At 41.7% G+C, this 19,995-nt stretch overlaps 1 protein-coding gene across 2 annotated transcripts in view; it reads right to left on the bottom strand.

The window, feature by feature from the left end:
- Positions 1–3,543: 3,543 nt before the first annotated feature.
- Positions 3,544–19,995, bottom strand: part of MCOLN2 (mucolipin TRP cation channel 2) — a 51,606-nt gene continuing 35,154 nt past the window's right edge. For both annotated transcript variants that reach the window (XM_037499957.2, XM_037499956.2), the window contains exons 8-14: positions 18,693–18,805; positions 16,804–16,953; positions 14,542–14,643; positions 14,306–14,428; positions 8,534–8,740; positions 6,667–6,785; positions 3,544–4,350 (exon numbers count right to left, since the gene is read on the bottom strand). In XM_037499957.2, coding sequence (XP_037355854.1) covers positions 4,290–4,350; positions 6,667–6,785; positions 8,534–8,740; positions 14,306–14,428; positions 14,542–14,643; positions 16,804–16,953; positions 18,693–18,805 — 875 coding nt within the window. In that variant the 3' untranslated portion in view covers positions 3,544–4,289. The remainder of the gene's footprint in view (positions 4,351–6,666; positions 6,786–8,533; positions 8,741–14,305; positions 14,429–14,541; positions 14,644–16,803; positions 16,954–18,692; positions 18,806–19,995) is intronic.

The following is a 19,995-nucleotide window of genomic DNA, read 5'->3' as shown; positions in this document are numbered from 1 at the left end:
TGCTGGGGAAGATTAACTATTGATAGCAGCTTCCAGATTTTTCCCCCAAAGCAACCTATTACTAAGACCCAACTGGATGTTCTATTATCATTGGTAGCAAGATGGCACAAATGCTCTGTGCTGGGTCCAAAAGGTGTTATTAATACATGCTCCTCTGTAGACCTAGCATGGCATGCTCACAAGGGTGGATGTAAATTCACTTTGTCAGAGAAAACATTCCTCTTGGGGGACATCCACTCAACTTCAAGGAGAGAGTAATGACCATGGCCCACAGGCAGCAGGGGGTGAGTAATTTACTGCTGCTAGGCAATTAGTGTTGCTGGGAAAAAAAAATGCTTTCATTTAAAATTCTCTTTAAGCCATATGTATCATGGCTCATGGGATAATTTATGTATCATTAGAAACTAAGAAACATACATCATGCTAATAAATTGTCTCTCCCATTCACCACTGCCAATAGCTCCCAAGGGTCTTTAAGAAGTCAGAATTTTACTGTCCTTGTTATGTAAGTTGGTGTAGAAATGTTCCTATGTAACTCATTTAGCTTTTCATTCACTCTGGCCCTCTGGCAGAGACAGATGCCTAGAGAAACATTGACCATCATTTTGACTCACGAATTTGCAGCAGCATTTGCTGTCAAAGAGCCCACGGTAGAACTGCCAAGAGGTAAAGTTTTCCCTACTATCATAAATGTCTTTTCTCCAGGTTCTGGTTCACCTTGAAGTCTTTTTCATGCTAATATGTTATTACTCCACTACAAAGCATGTCCAACAAGTCTAAAGGTTCCCCTTCAAAGGTAGGCCCTTCCTACGAAAGCTGATGGCTGCCGAGAGCAGTGCTTGAAAGTCTAGCATGTGTAGCAGGAGCCAAGAGCTTCATGGAGTAAGGCTGGAGGTCACATGCCAAGGGGACAAACATACTTGAGTTTAAAGGATGAACCACTTTAAACAGTATCTCTGGAGCAAACATTAAATGGAAAGTCAGAAAATGAGCTCTTCATTGCTGGGGAGCAAGACATGAGAGGAAAGGTGAGGAGACCAACAGCCAAAAAGCATATGCAACTTGGAAACAGTGACCGGTGCCCCCGGGACAGTTTAACTTTACAGGGAAGCCCTCAGGCACTAGAAGGTGACTGGTATGTGCCTCTAGGTCAGAAGTCTGTACTGCTTCATTTGAGCCCAGGCCTCCACTGTGCAGTTCACCCGCCCAGCACTGTTGCCATAATGGCCTCAGCAGGTGTTGGAGGTAGTGACTGGACTCTCCTGAAGAGTTTTTCCTAAATACCTTCTTTCACCCTTCTGCACTTGCCACTTTGGATTAGCAATGGGCAAGAAGCAAGATGACACTTACTTTGCACATTCTGACACATTTGGTGGAGGCAGTGGGTTCCTAATAGGGAGAGAGGGCCCAGAGTGAAGGACTGGGGACTGTGACAGTTTGTGCATCTTGGGGACCATTATCCTCCCATCAGGACTGACGACTTCTCCAAATGGCAGGGCATTTAGGCTGCTACCCAGGCCAGTCGACCTCAGTTAAAGGTAAACTTTTGATATCAGCCCTGCCTGAATTGATCATTGCCTCAAGGACAGGGTTGCATGTGTGACGTTTGCATACTGAAAGTCCAAACAGGAAAAGAATCCACCAAGTGCTTGGGAAAACTCACTACAAAATAAAGATCTCCCTGGCTGGCCCAGTGCGAGGTCTCCACACTTGGAGGCCATAAAATAAAAGCTTTTTGATCACCTAATATCAGGGAACACTCATGACTTTCCTGGTGCACACTTTCCAATATTTAATCCTCTCAATACCCATTTTATAGATAAGAAACTCAAGGCCCAGTGCGAGCTGTCCAAGGAGACACAGTCTGTCTGCCCTCTTAGTGCAGACAGACTGCAGACTAAAGGTCTTCACCTTTTCAATTCCTGGCCCCATGGAACCTATTTACAAACTTCACAGAAAACCAAAATGAAAGAACAGCTCAGGTTTCAATCAATGCCAGAATCTGCATGAGTTATGTAACTTAAATCCCAGTTTTTTGAGGTTTAGTATCATCACTTGCAAGTACACAGTAACTTGTACCAAAAACTCTGTACCATAGAGCTGCAGGTAAGCTGGGATTTTGACTCAATTCTGTGGAGATGTCTCCTAAACGCATGCTCTTTTCTACTGTCCCAAGCCAACCAGCTTAAGGGTTTTGCATCTGGCTTTGAGGGTGTCGCTGTAACTCAAGGAGGCATATTCTAGATGAGTTGGACATTCCAGCATGAAACCAATAGACAGAATGGATGAGTCTGAACTTCCCGAGTAGAGACCAAGGATAGGAGAGAAAACAGGTGTCCCAGGCAAGTCTATTAACAGTTATAAGAACAACAATGTTCAATAAAATCTAAACAGATCATGCAGTTGGTAAAATGATAATGGTTTGAAATTATTAAAATGTGATAAAACAATGTTTCCACAGATACATGGTATGTGGGTAACCTTGGAACAGAATCTTTCTTCCTGACAGTGCTTTGTCGGCTAGAGGAAAAAGAAATAAAATGAACGTGAAAACCAATAAAAAAAAAAACATGAGTGTGGAAGACCATCATTAATCTTCTTTTCCAGTGGTAGTCACAGCTGCAGGGCATGCAAAATGCTTTAATAGCAATTCTATTCAGAGACAAACTTAAGCACTGGGGGACTAGGCAGAAGTGAATAAGAGCCCTAATTGCATACCTGATTCTGGAGTTATGCACATGACTGTTGAAGCACCAATTAAATTAAGAAATGAAGTTAATGAAAATGATAATTTTAGCAAAGTATTCTGTGTGTAGACACAAGTCACTCATTTACAAACTGTAATGGTATTAACTGGATGATTTTCCAGGCCTGGATTTGGTGCAGGCACATGAAGTGTGGGGACAAGAAGGGGGGTGGGCACAAGAAGGAAAATCTAGGGAAGCGCTGTGAAGCTGTCCACAGCCTCTGCAGCATGGGTGCAATTCCCAACAAGCCAGGGAGATACCCACATGGCGTGGCCGACCTCTGGTGTCTCGCCCGCTGCTCCTCTCAGCAGTGTTTTTGGTCCATCTGCCTGTTCTGTTCCCTGCTCTGCCTCTGGTGAATCCTCTCACCCTCTTGCACATCTGGACTGTACCCCAGTTCTTGTATAAATAAATAAATTTTTTAAAAAAAGGAAAATCTAGCAGGAACTTGGTGAGAGGGAGGGAAAAAGGGAGGCACACACGGGAGAGCCTTTGATGAGGGTGCTGCTCAATTCAAATTCTACTCCATCAATAACTTTACAGTAGTTGACCCCTAAGATAGCTCAAGTATGAAATAAATCTATGCATGAAGTGATCACAATCTTGCAAGTCATTATCACAAATATTTATTGCCTAACTCCTATATATACCAGCTATCTCCTTTGTGACTTTTAAGAAAGTGGAAAATCCATTTGAGAGACCAAATAGTTAATAGAATTGTGATCTGAATATTTCTAGGTAGATGTGAAGATATTTTACACTAAAAAATAGTAGCTCCATATGTTATGATAAAATAAATTTATTTGGAAAAAAAATACCCTATTTCCTTGCATGGCCAGAGTAAATCCCCACCACAGTGGAATTCAATTAAAATGAATGACTGCTATAGCAGTGTCCTTCCATATGGCATGTGTGTACAATCAACAACAGCACAGGTGACAAAGTGTCCAATGACCGTTTTCAGTTTATCATGCTGACTGTACAAGAGTCGCTTCATATCATACCGAAGAAGAGAACCTCAGGAAAACAGGCCAGGAAATGTCCACTGCAAGAGGTCTTCTTGTTGATCTTCAAATTACTTAATAGTTCTCCAGCTTGCAGTCTCTAATTTGGTATTGCCATCAACTTCATTTCTGTGCAAACTATGATTTAACAAATGTCTTCTAATGCAAGAATCGCTTTTAAAACAAACTCTGATTTGAAGATGAACACATCTTTAAAGGCATGGTTTTAAATACCATTGTTTTGCACACTCAAAAATGTGATTTTTTTTTTCATTCCAACATTTTCGTGTCATAAATTTAAGGACTCATACAGAATATCACGATCACTGTTGTATTGCACTAATGATCTGTAATTGACTATTGTCCATGATTCATCATCCATGTTTATTGAAGGGAATTATGGAAGTCCAGTTGTGGTCAGCCAACTGACAGCCCTTTTCCCAATCCAAAATTAAATAAGTCAGTATTTTTTCAAGTGCTGGTCCAAGCTATTTGGAAGGGGTCCTCTGCATTGCTGCTGGATAAGAAGGTTTGAAATTTAATTGCCTTTTGCAGAAGGATTTTCGTTAATAAGCATTGAGTGGTCATCACTTCCTTTCCTGTAACAGAGTGGGGAAGAAGAAAGAGAAAAGAGAACAATGATTTAAAAATCTGTGAGATGAAGTAGAGGGATTCTCGATATTCTAGGCATGGATAGATTACTGATATGCTGAGAGCAACTTATAAGTGAAAGAAAAATTGATAAGGACAATTTACATTATTTTTGGTTTGAGTACCAGTATTTGGCAACTTTGAGGAGCTGTCCACCTCCTGGGTCCCTCCATATCTCTTTTTTGGCAAAGACTTCCCAATGTCTGAAAGAGCAAAGTTTCCTCCTTGGCTGCAGTAGAGGAGAGAGGTGAACCTGGCATCTGTTCAACCAAGTGTATCTTTCCAAGGAACCTCATTGCAATAGAACTAGGAGAGGTTTCAGAGATCACTTGCTCCACCCTGATGACATGGAGTAACCAAGAGGTCTAGGAGAGCAACTGGCAGGGTCTTATAGGAGAACCATGTGCTATGATCAGGCTGCAAACTCTTGAAGAACAACTAGAAGGAGAATCAGTCTAGGGTGGTTGCTGCCTGCTTGTTTGAAAACGACTGACCAGTTAGTCCATGCTGAGAGTATAGAGCTGTGCTCAGCGGGGCTGTCTGGTGTGGGCACTGAAGAGGGCCTAGAAACCAGGATTTGTTCTAGGTGCCCTCAGTGACGTCTTTCTCTAAGATGTATTCTCTACTCATAGCACCCTTCAAGTTTATTCCACTTGTAGGTCCCTAATTTTTAAATATGTCCAGTGAATTTTTGGCAGGGGTCAAAGTCATCACTTGTTCTCAAGGTCATAGTACAGTTCATTTCCTTCATCAGGCCCTCTGGTCTTCACTCATTTTCTGCAAGGCCCATCCATCCCCTCTGGCTTCCAGGCTTTGATTGGATATTCAGATCACACTGCTCTAGCTAATCTCGCCCACGCTCATCTTTGGTAACAGCCACTTCTGTTTTAATTGTTTTTGCTATCTTCATTTTCTAAAACCTTCAGCTTCCCAGTTCTTCAGTTGGGTTTCCTTAGAGGACATTCTTGTTCTATTTAATTCTCTCATCCCTCCTGATGGGCAGACACTCCTTGCACCAGGCATCTTCTCCACACCATTAGCAAGTCTGAGGATCAACTGCCTGCTACTCACAACTCAGACCCAATCTTATCAACTAGTCCACCCCTTAAACCTTGCACTTGTTCCATATGACTACACACAAAAAAATATTTAACAACCCCTGAGGGATTTTTGTGATGCAAATGATACACTCAAAATATCAAACACCACAAACCTGTCAGCTACTTTCCAGAATTCACAATTACATTCTCTGATGATTATGTTTTCTTTACAGTTAACTGCATATTAGAAAAGCAACTTTGAAATAGTTTCCTCATGCAAGGTGCCTCTTAGGAGGCAGCTGCCTATTTAGAAAATTAATTTCCCTTTACCCCATCTTCCATGGCAACAATTTAATGCTCTGAGAGGATGAAATGTGATTTTAAGAACTTAACTCTTCTCCGAAGACCTCATTTCATATTTACCAGACATTATTTGAAAATGCTCAATCATATCATTTCAAATCCCAGGATACAGTATGAATTGATTAACAGAAATTACATCCTGTGGTTTTAAGTAGCAATTATGTTCTCCCATCTTCCTTTAGGAATTTGGTTTAGAAAATCCTTTTCAAAAAACATGGGTAGGGATACTTTTAGTTAACAACCCCCACCCCTGACTTAAGATGAAAACAAACATGGGTACAATTAAAAAAAAAAACTTTATTCATTTGACCCCCATTTTGAAGCCCGAACCACACATGGTTGCTTCGCCACTGAAGTCTATGCCATTTTCCTATGTGTCCTGAGGAACAGCAAGCAGAGTATAGTCAGTCCATGAAGAGCTGCTGGTGGACATTTCCAATCAAGGACACATACAGCCTCATTATAAGCAGGTTTCTGCTCCATTCAAGAAAGGTCATTTGTACTGGAAATTGTGAGAAGGAAAAACTCCTTTGACATGGCCAGAGCTTCACCTCTAAAAACAAGAGCTTTGACCTCTTTCTTGACCACTTACAAGTTCACCCTCTTAACTTTAGGGAATAATTCATGGTCTCTCATAATAGTCTCATAATATTCCCAAGAGATTTCTACCATGTCCTATATTTCTCTATCTTGTTTTTCAAAAACAATCCATTTCTAAAGCCAATTTCAGTGGGAGGAAAGAAATGAAAGATGGATTCTTTCCAACAGCTGGTTTCAGAGGTTAACTAGGAAAGACTCTTTGTAAAGGCTGCACAGCAGCTCACCTCAGAGCATGGAGACCTGGTTAAACACAATACTGACCTTCGACAGCACATGCAGGACAGGAAGGCCAAGGCCTCTTTCTTATACTCCTCTTTGCTACTCTCTTCCTTCAAGAATTTCTGAAGATCTGTTTCAGGAAACCCATTCTTCTGGTATTTCTTTAAAAAGTACACAGTGTTGTTACCTTATTTGTGGAACATGAGAAATTGCTCCTTTGTGAACAAACCAATACCACCTTTGCTAAAATAAAACTCTCCCACACTGCTAAGTCAGATCCAAGAACTGATATTAACAATGATGAATCAATATGTCAGTCCCAGAGCAATCATGGGAACAGTGAACAATCCAAAGGAAAGCTTTAGAAAACAAGCCAAAGTGGGCCAGAGGAAGAGTGTGTTAAGAAGGGGAATGAAGGAAAGAGTCATAAGTCTGAGTTTCATTGCTGATTACAAGACTAGATAAGCCCTTTCCTTCCCCATACTGCCAATGCAAAATCCTTGGCTGTTTGTCTCAGCACTGTAGCTGGGAAGAAATCTCTATTTCCTCTGCTGTCATAGAACTTGGTCACTTAATGGAGCAGAAGATAGTAGGTTCTTCTAAGAAGACACAAAGACACTGAGACACCCCCCCAGATTTCTTCATGCTTCATGAGGTCATCCACCATGTCACTGAGACTTGACCCACTCACAGGGACACATTTTTGTGAAAGATAGGAACCCACAGGGTAAGAGCATGTGGCTCTTCTCTCTCCAGACCCAGTCCTGCTGCTACAGCTGACCACCAGTTCCCACATAAATACCTGTACCCGCCTCTCCCCACTACCACCACACACACACACAAGGCGCTCAGAAGTATTTCCAACAGACTGGCTTCTGGGTTGGTCTGAGCAGGACAACATACCACTGCACACAAATAGCATCCTTGGTAGCTCAGATGCTGGCCTTGAAAAGGGATTTTCCAAGCACAACCATCTGCTGTGGGGATACCACCACCCAAGGCCCATGAGCTTCCTTTTTTTTTTTTAAAGCTATCTTATAAAAAAAAAAAAAAAAAAAGATTTTATTTATTTATTTTTGTATAGAAGAACTGGGGTGTAGACCAGAGGTGCAGGTAGGTGAGAGGATTCACCAGAGACAGAGTGGGGAGCAGCAGGCAAGAGAGGAGAGGTCTGCTGTGCCATGTGGGTTAGTCCCTGGCTGGGGATTGAACTCAGGCTGCCGCCGTTGTGATGGGCAGTTGTGGTGGTAGTGCTGAGACTTAACCCCTAGGCCACCAGGGAGGCCCCCATGAGCTTCCTTTAAACTACAAATCAGTTCAGTGGACCTGTCTGAAAGGAAACAAAACCCATGGGGTGGTTTGGGAAGTGGTGGGGCGGGCGGGGTGTGGAGGAGGAACTAAGCAGCCACAAAAACCTTAGTTTTCATAATTTAAGGAGACCTGCAGCATACATGTGTCTGTATCACTCCATATGTAGGTGTACCAGTGTCTGGACACTGATAAGGGGTACTCACCCTTATCACTGAAACTTACTACTCAAGGCCTAAGTCCCAGGTAGGTACACAGGTAGGCACACAGGCAGCCACACAGGTAGGCACACCTACAATACTGAGCCAACAGCCCAAATACTTCATTTACCAAACTCAGCTCATCCTTAGCATTTCCTTTGTCTTTCCCACCACACCTCCAAACAACCCACCCTCATCTGGTTGACTGTGACAACATCCTAAATGCGTATTTAAAATTAACTTCCAACACCTAAAAACTTTCTTTTCCACAAAATCTCAAAATCTAAGTAGTAAAACTTAACTATTGAAGCATGTAAAAAAATGTCGTATTTTCCTATGTCCCAATCTATCTAGAACTTGCGGTAGTTTTGGAAAGGCAGGAAATATTGATCATTACTTACCTTAATGGTGTCGTAGGAATCTGTAATAAGTGCAATGAAAAGGCTGAGGATCATATAGATAAAAAGACTGATGAAGGAATACAGATACAGGCGACTGAACAGCCACACCAAAATGCTCTTCTGCTGGATATGAGCAAAGGTCGCAAACATGTCATCACCGTTGACCAAAGAAAACAGACACTCAGCAACTGTGTCCAGATTTTCAAACTGTAACGGGAACCCAAGTCAGTTTTGAGATGCCTTACCCAAAAATGTAGTGAAGTATCTAGTTAGTTGAAGTTGTCAGGAGTAACATTCATTTTGAGACAGCTAAAGGAGCACAAGAAGTGGGAAAACATCACTCAAACCTCCCCTCCGCTTTCATGAAGACAATCTCGACATTTCCTTCCATTTCTCCATATGCCATTTTCACATGCTGCTGGTTACATTATCCAACAATTTTGGATCCTGATGTTTTATTTTTTTTTTTTAAAGATTTATTTATAGAAGAACTGGGGTACAGTCAGAGGCGCAGGAGGGTCAGAGAATTCACCATAGACAGAGCGGGGAGCAGAATAGGCAGACAGACTGAAGACACTGCTGAGGGGAGCAGCGGGCGAGGCAGGAGAGGTCTGCCGTGCCATGTGGGTATCTTCCTGGCCAGCTGGGAATCGAACCCATGCTGCAGAGGCTGAGGACAGCTTCACAGTGTGGCGCTCAACCCACTGCGCCACGGGGGAGGCCCTGATATGTTTTTCTATTTAAGATAAGCTTAGTCTTACATTACTCACACTGACCGAGCATTTGTTATTAATAGCCCCTTCCCTGGAAATGTTGAATCTAACTGTGATCCTGTTGGTGAACATCCCCACAGGGATGACAGCATTTGCTATCATAGAGAACAATGTGATGAACCCTTTTAAACAATGCATCCTCCTGTTACTGAGTCTGAGCAAGTAAGATTTCAGAGGCTATCATCTGCTAAACCACTTTCTGAAAAAAATGGTTGCAGCTGTATTTCACACCCAGCAAAGATGGAAGTGCATGGGACACAGTGGCAGGCTCCAGGACATTTTGCTAAATAAATGTTTTCCAACCATGGTCTGGGTAATTTTTTTTTAAGATTTATTTTATTTATTTATGCATACAAGAGCTAGAGTGTAGGCCAGAGGGGCAGCGGGGGTGTGTGGGTGATTCACCAGAGACAGAGTGGGGAGCAGAACAGGCAGATCTACTGAAATACACTGCTGAGGGAAGCAGTGGGCGAGACAAGAGAGGTCTGCTGTGCCATATGTGGGTATCTCCCTGGCCAGGGACTAAACTCAGGTCATAGGGGTGATAGAGCTGAGACAACCCCTAGGCCACCAGGGAGTCCTGAGGGCTATTTTAAAGTCTACTTCAAGACAGATGGCCCTGACAGCCATGTCCACACCCCAACAAGATAGCATACACTACATCCTACCCTCCCTGCTCCATGACTGGAAGCGCTGGGTAAAGTCTGTAACCAAGGGAGAGGCACAAATGTACCCCAAAGAAGCACCATGCCCACAACTTCACTGCATCAGTAACAACTGGTTGGAAGTCACTCTCCACAGAGATCAGAAGGGACATCCAGTTAAGCACATCACTTAACATGCAGATTATTTAACAGTAAGACAGGTAGTTCCCAGAGTAAATATTTTCCAACCCCTTCACTAGCCTGAGGACAATGAAGTTAAAAGCCAGTTTCTATGGATATCAATTACAACTCAGACAGCACCATTAATAATTCATTTTTCTTCGAGTTTCTTTTGGAATCTAGCCAGTTCTTTAGTTTCAATAACTCCTACCAGCCTGTGCTTCGGGTTCCAGAACTGCAAATGGCTAATTCGTCAGACACGCCAAACTTATTCCTTAGGTTCCTACGCCATTATTTGGTATCAGTCTAAATACAACACCTGTCTTAATATTAATGTCATTCACCATCATACTTGGCCTTCGTCTGTTCACCTGAGATTTATTTTCAACCACCAAAAAGATAAAATAGACACCCATTAAGTGATTGGAACACACCTTGTCATTCTTACCACAGGATGTGGCTGTGAACCAGAGTTAGTTTCAGTGGCTGAATTTCATAGTAGGGAATGAAGTTAAAAAATATTTAAGTAAGGAGAAATATGGCCCTAATGCACTTCCAGTCTAGAAGGACTGCATTTCCAGGAAACCACTTTTGATCTTACGGGACCATCAGCCCCTAGAAAGCACACACTGCTGACTCTATTTCTTATTCATTCAACAAACATGTTAAGCCCCAACCATGTTCTATGCACAAAGATGGGCACAGGGGATGCTGAGAGAAATAAGTCACAGTCCTTGCTCTCTAAGAACTCTGTCTAGAAGAACCTGACAATGTCTGGTGCACAGTGGCTGTTAAACAAATATTTAATGCTTTTTCCATGAAGAGTCCCAGTAGGTTTTGGGGGACCACAGCAAGAACCCAAGCATTTGTTTTACTAATGATAATTTCAAAATTGAGAGAAAAGAACTTTCATCTGAATGAAAAAAACCTGCAATGGATATATCAAAGAATGGCATAAAAATTTGCCTCAAGACCTGGTGTTCAGAACTCATACAACATTCAGGTAAAATGTTTTAATAGTTCTTTTGAATAAGAAGATGCTTAACTAAAACTAGGGGCTTTAATCTCACATGAAGTGGGATTACAGGCTCACAGAAATTGTTCTCATGGCATCAGCAGAGTCTAACAATTATTCAACACATTGGTCTTCTTATTTGGAAAAAGGGGACAATGCAAGACTCTGATTTATTTCTCACAGTAAAAAGTCCTCAGGAAATGTAGGAGTCAGATGGGAGCACTGCTCTTCCAAACCTCTCTCTCTCTCTCTCTTTTTTTCCTTCCAAATCTCTCTTGAATTATTAAATATCAGCAGTCTCTAGCCCTCTGTGCCCAGACACTTTGAAAGGATATCATGCCAAAGTCCATTAGTGCTGGGCCCAATGTTTTCTGTATTTTACTCTCAGTTGAACCATTGAAATCTGACATCTAACAGGAAGCTAAAATGTAAAACTCCTGCTGCCAGTAAAATAAAGTCTAGTTTTCCTCATATGTCTTCTTTAGAATTTTCTGTTTGTTTGAAGAAAGAGTTTGCTTCTACACCTAAGGTTGCCTTCATTGTAAAAATCCAAAGAAATGCTGGCTGTGATGCCCAGCTTTTCAAGGCTGCAGGTAATACTGAAGGTCATCTGGTTCAACAGAAAGTGGCAGAACCCCAAATTTCACAGGCTGGATAAATGGGGAAGGGGGCAGTAAAAATGTCTAACTTCAGATTCAAAGAAGAAAAAGCATGGAGGAAAAAAAAACAAAAATCCAGAAACAGGCTGAAAGCTTCTAGCCATTGACTGCCTGAAGTCAAGGAGGCACTTCCCCAATACATCAGCCTGGCCATAGATGGGACAGAGCTGCAGGCCACCCTGGAGACAGCCCTGATGCCTCCTCTCCTCCCTGGGGGGTGGTGAGTTAGAGGGAGCAGGAGGCCGACATTCAGTAAGAGACACAAGTCTAGGGGTGAGGTCTGACTTGGAAGCCATGACAACCTGTGGCTACTGAGCACCTGACTCGTGGCCAGTTCAAACTGAGATGTACTTTCAGGGTACAACACACCAGATTTCATAGCCTTGCTATCCCCTCCTCAAAAAAAAAAAAAAAAAAAGAAAGAAATGTAAAGTATCTCACATGTTTTGTATTGAATAGCTGCTGAAGTAATATTTTGTATGTATTAGATTAAAAAAATATATTATTAAAATCGATTTCATCTGTTTCTGAGAAGAATTTTCTTAGTGTATCTACTTTAAAGTACCCAGGTGGCTCTTTGTGGTAGCACTCATATTTTCAACGGCCAGTGCTGCTTCAGAGCATCTTAATCTTACCCGGATCCTTTGAAAGGACTGAATTGAACACATAAAAATGGAGTCAGACTCACGAAGGAAATAACATGTTTCTACAAGGTAACCTTGACAGGCTGGCTCTCCTCTCTATTCTTGAATCAGACTAAATGCTCATTTGCAGTCATTTGTTTTAGAGAATACCAAGAAAAGCACCAGAATGTATTGGTCAAAGCATGTATATTGGGATCAGGTAGCCTGGAAGTGATCCTATCTCTACAATTTACTAGTGGTGTAACATCAGGAAAATTATCTATTATATTAAGATTCCTATTTTCTGTAAAAGGATAATAATTTTTCCTCATAGAGCTCTGGATGGTTAACAGCCAGGGAGGTAAAGAACTCAGACACCATAAGTAGCATATAGCCCTCAAGAATGGGAACTATTTTAGTAAAATGTAAGCAACATTATCTGAACACCTTCCAGAATAATGATGGGGGAGGGGAGAGAGAGAAAGGAGACAGAAGCACTCTTTCTGAGGCCCAGGGGCCAGAGAATTAAAGGTAAAATCCTTAAGCTCAATATTTCTCCCACACAGAACAACACTACCCTCTAGTGACAACAATGCAGAGATGCATTCAGAGCATGAGACCAGAGGGAAAGAAAAATGTAAATTTTCCTGGGCACTCAGACAGCAAGTTCCCAGATAAAGAGATCATATCAAAGAACAGTTTTTACTGATGAGTCACCTTTAAAACAGTTGCATGGAATTGGAAGAGCAAAAAGATTATCGAGATTCACTCAGAGAGATTGTCACTTTGTTCATTATACTGCTTCGCAGCTAGAAATAATCCCTTACTTGAACATGTTAAATATAATACTTAAAGAGGAAAAAGCCTAGGGCTTATTTTGGTAGAACAAAACAGAAAGTTTGAGGTCTGAGGATTGTTCACTTTTTGTGAAGAGTTTGCAAAGTAGATTTGATCACACATTTCATTTAACACAATGATTAAGATCAAAACTTAAGACTGAGCTGTTATATAAACTTCAAAGCAACACTTTGCATTTTTACTCTTTCTTCTTGCAGAACACCTAAGCCAAGATAACAGGGATTGCTGTCTAGATTAACCAAGACAGAAGACAGAAACGCTAAGCATGACACATAAGCATAAAGTATTAACTGCCATTATTTTGTTGTTGCTTCTGATGTTCCAATTGCCAGAGGCCCATGGAAGAAAAACTGTAAGCTACAATAACTCCTTTACCTTTACTAGTTTGGAAGCAAGGTTTGTCATAGGTTTTTTTTTTTTTTTTGATCTACTAATCACATCCATCATTTTAAAGCAAGAACATCTATGCATAACTCTGATATCCCTGAGATGATAATGTCAGTTGAAGCACAGTAGTAGTTTACATGCAGATACTGATCTTTAATAAGGCACAAAGATGATGCTTGTGATCCAAGTTGCCTGTTAAGACAAGGGGTACCATCATTTTAATCATAAACCAAATATGGTCATTCTGGGTAATCTTTGTCCACTTTCATTCTCCTCAATTAACTTGGATGAAAACCCTAGTACTTAAAATTAAAAATACTTTGTAATACATTTCCTCACTTAATTTTCATTTTAACTTTTGTGATCTCACGTCTGAACATTTCTCATTCGGTGAGTAGCCGGATAAATACGTGACCCCTTAAGCCAACATGACTAGGAAATGTGCCTGTTAGTCTCTTGCAGTTCTTGTTTCAATATCCTGAAAGCATCCCAATATCCTGAAAAGGGGGAAAATGCTATGGAAAGATGAGTGCTATGTGCTAGAGAAAAGGGGGATGAAGGTCAGAGCTGGGAAACCCCATTTCAAGAGTCACAAATGCCTAATCTGAAGAAGGAAGATTGAGCACTATGCACCTTGGCATGATATGGTCCTAAAACAATCCAGCCGCAGAATGTGTAACCCAGATAAATCATCCCAGCACAAGCGCAGAAGCGAAGGACTTTGGGCAGTGAGGCTTCCATCGTTAAAATGAGCACCTGTAAAAAAAAAAGAAAATCAACAGAATGGGGGAAATGAAAAAGTAGCTATTAGACCCTAAAGAAGAAATAAACTGTAATGGTGGTGGCACTACACAAGGCGACATTCTTACATTATATGCCTGGAAGTAACCCAGATATCTGATGACTCCAATCCAGACAAAGAGTGTAGATGTTCCGAGCAAAATGCTGCACAGGTCGTAATATGTGAGATTCTAAGGAAGGAGCAAAAAGACAAATGAGCAAAATACTCTATTCCACTCAATGTAAAATGGCATTTTAAACTGACTGGAAAAGAAGGAACCCTGACTCTCTATAGGTGATATTAAGAGTTTAAACAGAGAAGAAAATACTAGTAGCACAAATGTACTTCTCATATCCATCAGTATGAGCATTTTTTTTTCAAGTAATATCTTAAAACAGAAAATTGCATTTACCACTAACCAAGTGATTAAAGAATATAAACTAATGGTATTTATTAAATATCAAACCAGACCATTCAGCCACTTCTAAAAGAAAGTTCAAAATGATTTTCTAACAGTTCCTGCTCTTAAGGAATTCTAGCTCTGAGGAGACAAACACATCAACTCTAAGATAATATGCTAACTCTGATGAGAGGCACAATGCCAGCCTGTCACTGGGGGCTTCATGTGGGCATGCCCAAGACAGAGCTGGTCTAGAAGACAAACTGGGAGGTAGCATTGCAGGTAAATAAACAAAGGCTGAGCAGAGGAATAAGGCCAAGTGCCTCAAGATATCCAAGAGACACAGTTGATGGGTCACTGAGAGTTAGGGTAGAAAGGGGAGCCAGATGCTAGATGAGGACCTTGGAGCCATACAGAAGGGGGGCCACTACATCCCAAGGCCAGCAGGCAAACTGTAACACAAGATAGATACTTCCAGAAAGACTGCCCAGGAGGTAGACTGTAATGCAAGATAGATATTTTCCAGAAAGACTATTCCGAGTCTATGTGGACAAGTATGAGGTAGGGTAACTGGTGAGGAAGCTGCAGCAGCAGGCCAGACCACAGAGGAAACCATCCTGCAGAAAGCCAGAGGTAGGTAGGATGGAGAAGGGGAAGGTAATTTGGAGTGCAGGAGGTAAAGCCGCTAATACTCACTCACTGACGGCACAGCGTGGAGGGGGTAAAGGATGGGTGGATGGATGAGTCCACTGAGTCATGACATTAAATCAACGAAGTACCATTAAGTTTCAGGTACCATTAAGTACCTTCCCTTGCCCATCTACCAGAGCACCCATTGGTGATGGGTGATCACCCTTGAAGTGACTGGGTCATGGCCAACTGTTCCTTTTGAAACTTAAAACAACAGCAACAACAACAATATGAAGCTCTTCTTGATCCAGTCATCTATTTTTGGGCATTTGGGTTGTTTCCAAAGCTTAGCTATTGTAAACAGTGCTGCTATAAACATAGGGGTGCACGTGTTCTTTGGAATTGATGTTTCTGTGTCCTTTGGGTAAATACCTAGGAGTGGAATTGCTGGATCATATGGAAGCTCTATGTTTAGTAGGTCCAGAAATCTCCACACAGCTCTCCATAGTGGTTGGACCAGTTTGCACTCCCACCAACAGTGCAGGAGAGTTCCTTTTTCTCCACATCCTCGCCAACATTTGTTGTTGCTAGTTTTTTTAATATGTGCCATTCTCACTGGTGTGAGATGGTATCTCATGGTAGGTTTAATTTGCATTTCCCTGATTACAAGTGATGTTGAACATTTTTTCATACACACCATGGAATATTACTCAGCATTCAAAAAAGATAAACACATGCAATTTGCAGCAACATGGATGGAGCTGGAAGGGATCATGCTCAGTGAAATAAGCCAGAAAGAAAAAGAAAAATACCGGATGGTCTCACTCATAGCAGGAATCTAGAAAACCTAAATAAGGGACCAGGAAAAAGAATAGCTATAAGAAAGAAAAAATCAAAATCAACAAACAACTATGAACCAGAGACACACTTTGGGGGTGGGGGACGGGAAAAGGAGGGATTGGGGTCAAAATAAGGGGGTTGCAATTGTATGGGGAATATAAAAATAAAATTTATTAAAAAAAAAAAAGCAATATGAAGCTCACCCAAACAATCAATCTTTTCAAGCTTCAGATCCTAATCTGAAGTCTGAAGATTTCAGCTGTCAAATTTCCTGGGAAATATTCATAGGAATATCATCGTCCACATACCAGCTTCCTTATTGTCCCTTCATATAAAGTCAGGTCAGAGGAAGCTTTGTTTTTATGGGTGTGAGAAAAACAAGCATCAAACTAGTCTCCATAAGGATTTTGTTTTTTTAAGTGTCTGTGGTCATCCAGAAGAATAGAATGGTCAGAAGACTTTAAAGGGTGTACCCCTCACCTTTGCTTTAATCTCCATTTTTAATATTAATCCAATTATTGTCATGAGGTCACTCATAATCACCAGGATGTACCATCCACTGATGAACTCACTTTGGTAGGCGTTGCACACTCGGCGCTTGTACTTCTCCAGGAAGAAGTTTAGAAATCTCTGTGGTGGTAAACATTTTAAAAAGCAGTGGGTTAAAGTCTCAGCATTATCAAGCTACCACTAGCTACTGCAGCCTGAGTTTGATCACCAGCCAGGGAGCTATCTACATGGCACAGCAGACCTCTCCTGTCTTGCCTGCTGTTGCCCTCAGCAGTATATTTCAGTCTGCCAGCCTGTTCTGCTCCCCACTCTGTCTCTGGTGAATCCTCTCACCCCTAGCACCTCTGGCCTGCACCCCAGTTCTTGTATGCATAAATAAATAAAAATAAAATCTTTTTTTAAAAAGCCTTTCTTACAAACCACACTGCCCTCTGGGAGGAGACAATGCAAAGCAGTGCTCTATGATATGAACTGATATGGTGTTACCTGCTCCTACTCGATAGATCCATTTCAGGAGTAGAGAGCGCAGCACACGCTCACCCTGTGATCTGCCCCAGCTTTCAGTAAGCATTCTAGTGCCTGCTAAGTTAACTGGATCATTAAATACCTAGGGTCTCAGAGTCACCGGTTCTAACAGCTGACACAGAGGATATGCCAAGTACTTCACCTATGACCAACTCAGTCTGCCCACAACCCTCAGTCCCAGGCACAAGTGTGTCTTCTAGAGGAGGAAACAGGCACACAGGGGCTGGGCCAGGGTTTTGGTCCAGGCAGGCAGTCCCAGATCTTGCATTCGCAATGGTACCTTTCACTTTGACAGAACCAGGACCCCAGCCTTGGATTCAGAATATCAAGGGACTTTGGGAAGAGGTAAGAGAACTGGATGCTTGCAAATGAGTTGACAAAGGTCAAGAATGAATAAAATAGAATAAATGTAGGGCCTCCCCTGGTGGCGCAGCGGTTGAGCGCTGGGCTGTGAAGCTGCCCGCAGCCTCTGCAGCGCTGGTTAGATCCCCGCCCACCGGAGGAGGGTCCCACATGGCGCATAGACCTCTCCTGCCGCCCGCTGCTCCCCTCAGCAGTGTATTTCATCAGTCTGCCTGTTCTGTTCTTTGCTCTGGCTCTGGTGAATTCTCTCACCCTCCCACACTTCTTATACAAGCACCTTACCCAGTGCTTGTATAAATAAATAAATAAATACTTTTTTTTTTTTTTAAAAAAAAGGACATTTGTCTTAAAAAAAAAAAGAAGAATAAATGTAGACCATTTCTTTGCTCCACAAATGGCATCTTGCTGACTTTCTATTTCTCCTGACCCTGATATGAATTTACATATATGCCACGAACAGAGTAAGATTTGTGGGGAGCTGGAGTATATATTGACAAGAGCCCTGAAGGTAAAAAGGTAAAATGAAACTCAGGGGAGAATTGTTAAACTATTTAAAAAATAGAATAAAGTATTTATGCTTCAATGATAACCCTTTAACCGTACCTCTCTGTCAAAATGAGACAAAAGATGAAGCCATACATGCTATTACTTGGTTCTTAAGATCACTCTTGAATTTAAGAGGGTCTCATTTATTCTAGAAATGTTCAAAATCTCAAGAGTTCACCACTGTGCACCTGTGTTTATCACCTCCGATTTAAGCAGGATAATTACGTGATCCCACCTGATGTGCTGGGAACCTTTCCTCACTTCCTGCCCCTCGGGGTGATTAAAGCCTCTGGGGGACAGCCACTCAAGGATCTAATTTAATCAAGTTCTCCAGAAAGTGCAGGGGGACCCAACATAGGGTCTGATGTTGGGGTGAACTGAGAGCAGAAGCCAGGAGAAGGGAGAAAATTTGAACACACACTTACCTTTCGTAAACGGAGAGCAAGAACGATGGATCTGGTACACAGAATGAGAGACGCCAAGCAAATCACGATGACAAAGGCATCAAATATGAGGACGTATTGAGTATTTTTCTGAACTGAGGAACAACAATAGAATTCGGACATGAAACACCTCCTCCTTGGGAATCATTTCCAAACAAGATAGCAGTCTCAAAAGAAGTTCAAATGATTAATAGCATCAGGAACAAATCACACCACATTTGTCCACAAAGTCAGACATAAATATTATTTGTGGACACAAATAAGGCAAAGCATTCATTCCCTGAAGTTAAGAGGTTTATATTTAGACGCACAAACTACAAACAAATGTATTCAAGTGTATTTTGTAGTTATTTACTATAGACTAGACTTCACCAAAAGGTGGCCTAGTTGGGCTCCATTCAAGAGATGCAAAACTGCTGACATACTTGGTTCTGTCACATTAACGCACAAACGTCAAGTTCTTCCACAAACGTCAAGTTCTTCTTAATGAGGGAATGGTTTAAAACACCACCACTAAGAACATGCATTCCTGTTTCTCAACCTTATTGTGCCTTTTTCCAGGAAAGATGCTGACACAATAAGCTTTTTCACATGTGGAAAAAAAATAACTTCTTGAAATGGAAGGAGAAGTGTAATAAACAGAAATAGAATTTGGAATACAGGGAATATATTAGAGGAAGATGAAACTGTAAGCTTTGCATCTCTCTGACTTCTCTGTAGTGTCCTAAGTGCCAACCATGTCTCTCCCCACCTCTAGCCCCTGCCCACAGAGCAACCTCACCACCTGCCACTCAGCCTCTCTGCCCACCTTCTCTCTGCCCTCTCTCCCTGCTGTTCCTAACAGTCCCTCCCTCCCTCAACCTCTGCCCTACCCCCATCGACTTTTCAAAAACTGACCCCTTTCCTGGAACAGAGGCCCCTCAACACACATATTTACATTATTCTTTTTCAGTCTTGGCTTTCAGATTAATTATCTTCCTCTTCAGAACAGTTTCCCTAAATTCCCCTCTCTATTATCCCCCTTCTATATTCTTTCAAAATACTCTCCACAAGTATATACACCCATAGCTCCTTGAACTCTCCTTTGCTTGAAGTTTGAAATCATGACTTCAAAGTTGGCACAGGAGGGCAGACAGAGGGAGTGTAAAACTGGAAAGGCCATGGTCTCTGGAGACTGATCTCTATACTCAGAGCCTTGGGGAAGTCCCCTCAGCTTCTTCATGGGGAGAATAACCAGCAGCATATAACAACAGCAAACACCTATTACAGATATGATTGCACCATT

The sequence above is a fragment of the Talpa occidentalis genome, unplaced genomic scaffold (assembly GCF_014898055.3).
Source record: "Talpa occidentalis isolate TD23 unplaced genomic scaffold, MPIMG_talOcc4v2.1 talOcc4.9, whole genome shotgun sequence".
NCBI classification, from domain to species: domain Eukaryota; kingdom Metazoa; phylum Chordata; class Mammalia; order Eulipotyphla; family Talpidae; genus Talpa; species Talpa occidentalis.
Note: the sequence above shows the minus strand (reverse complement) of the source record. Positions and strands in the feature narration are given on the sequence as shown.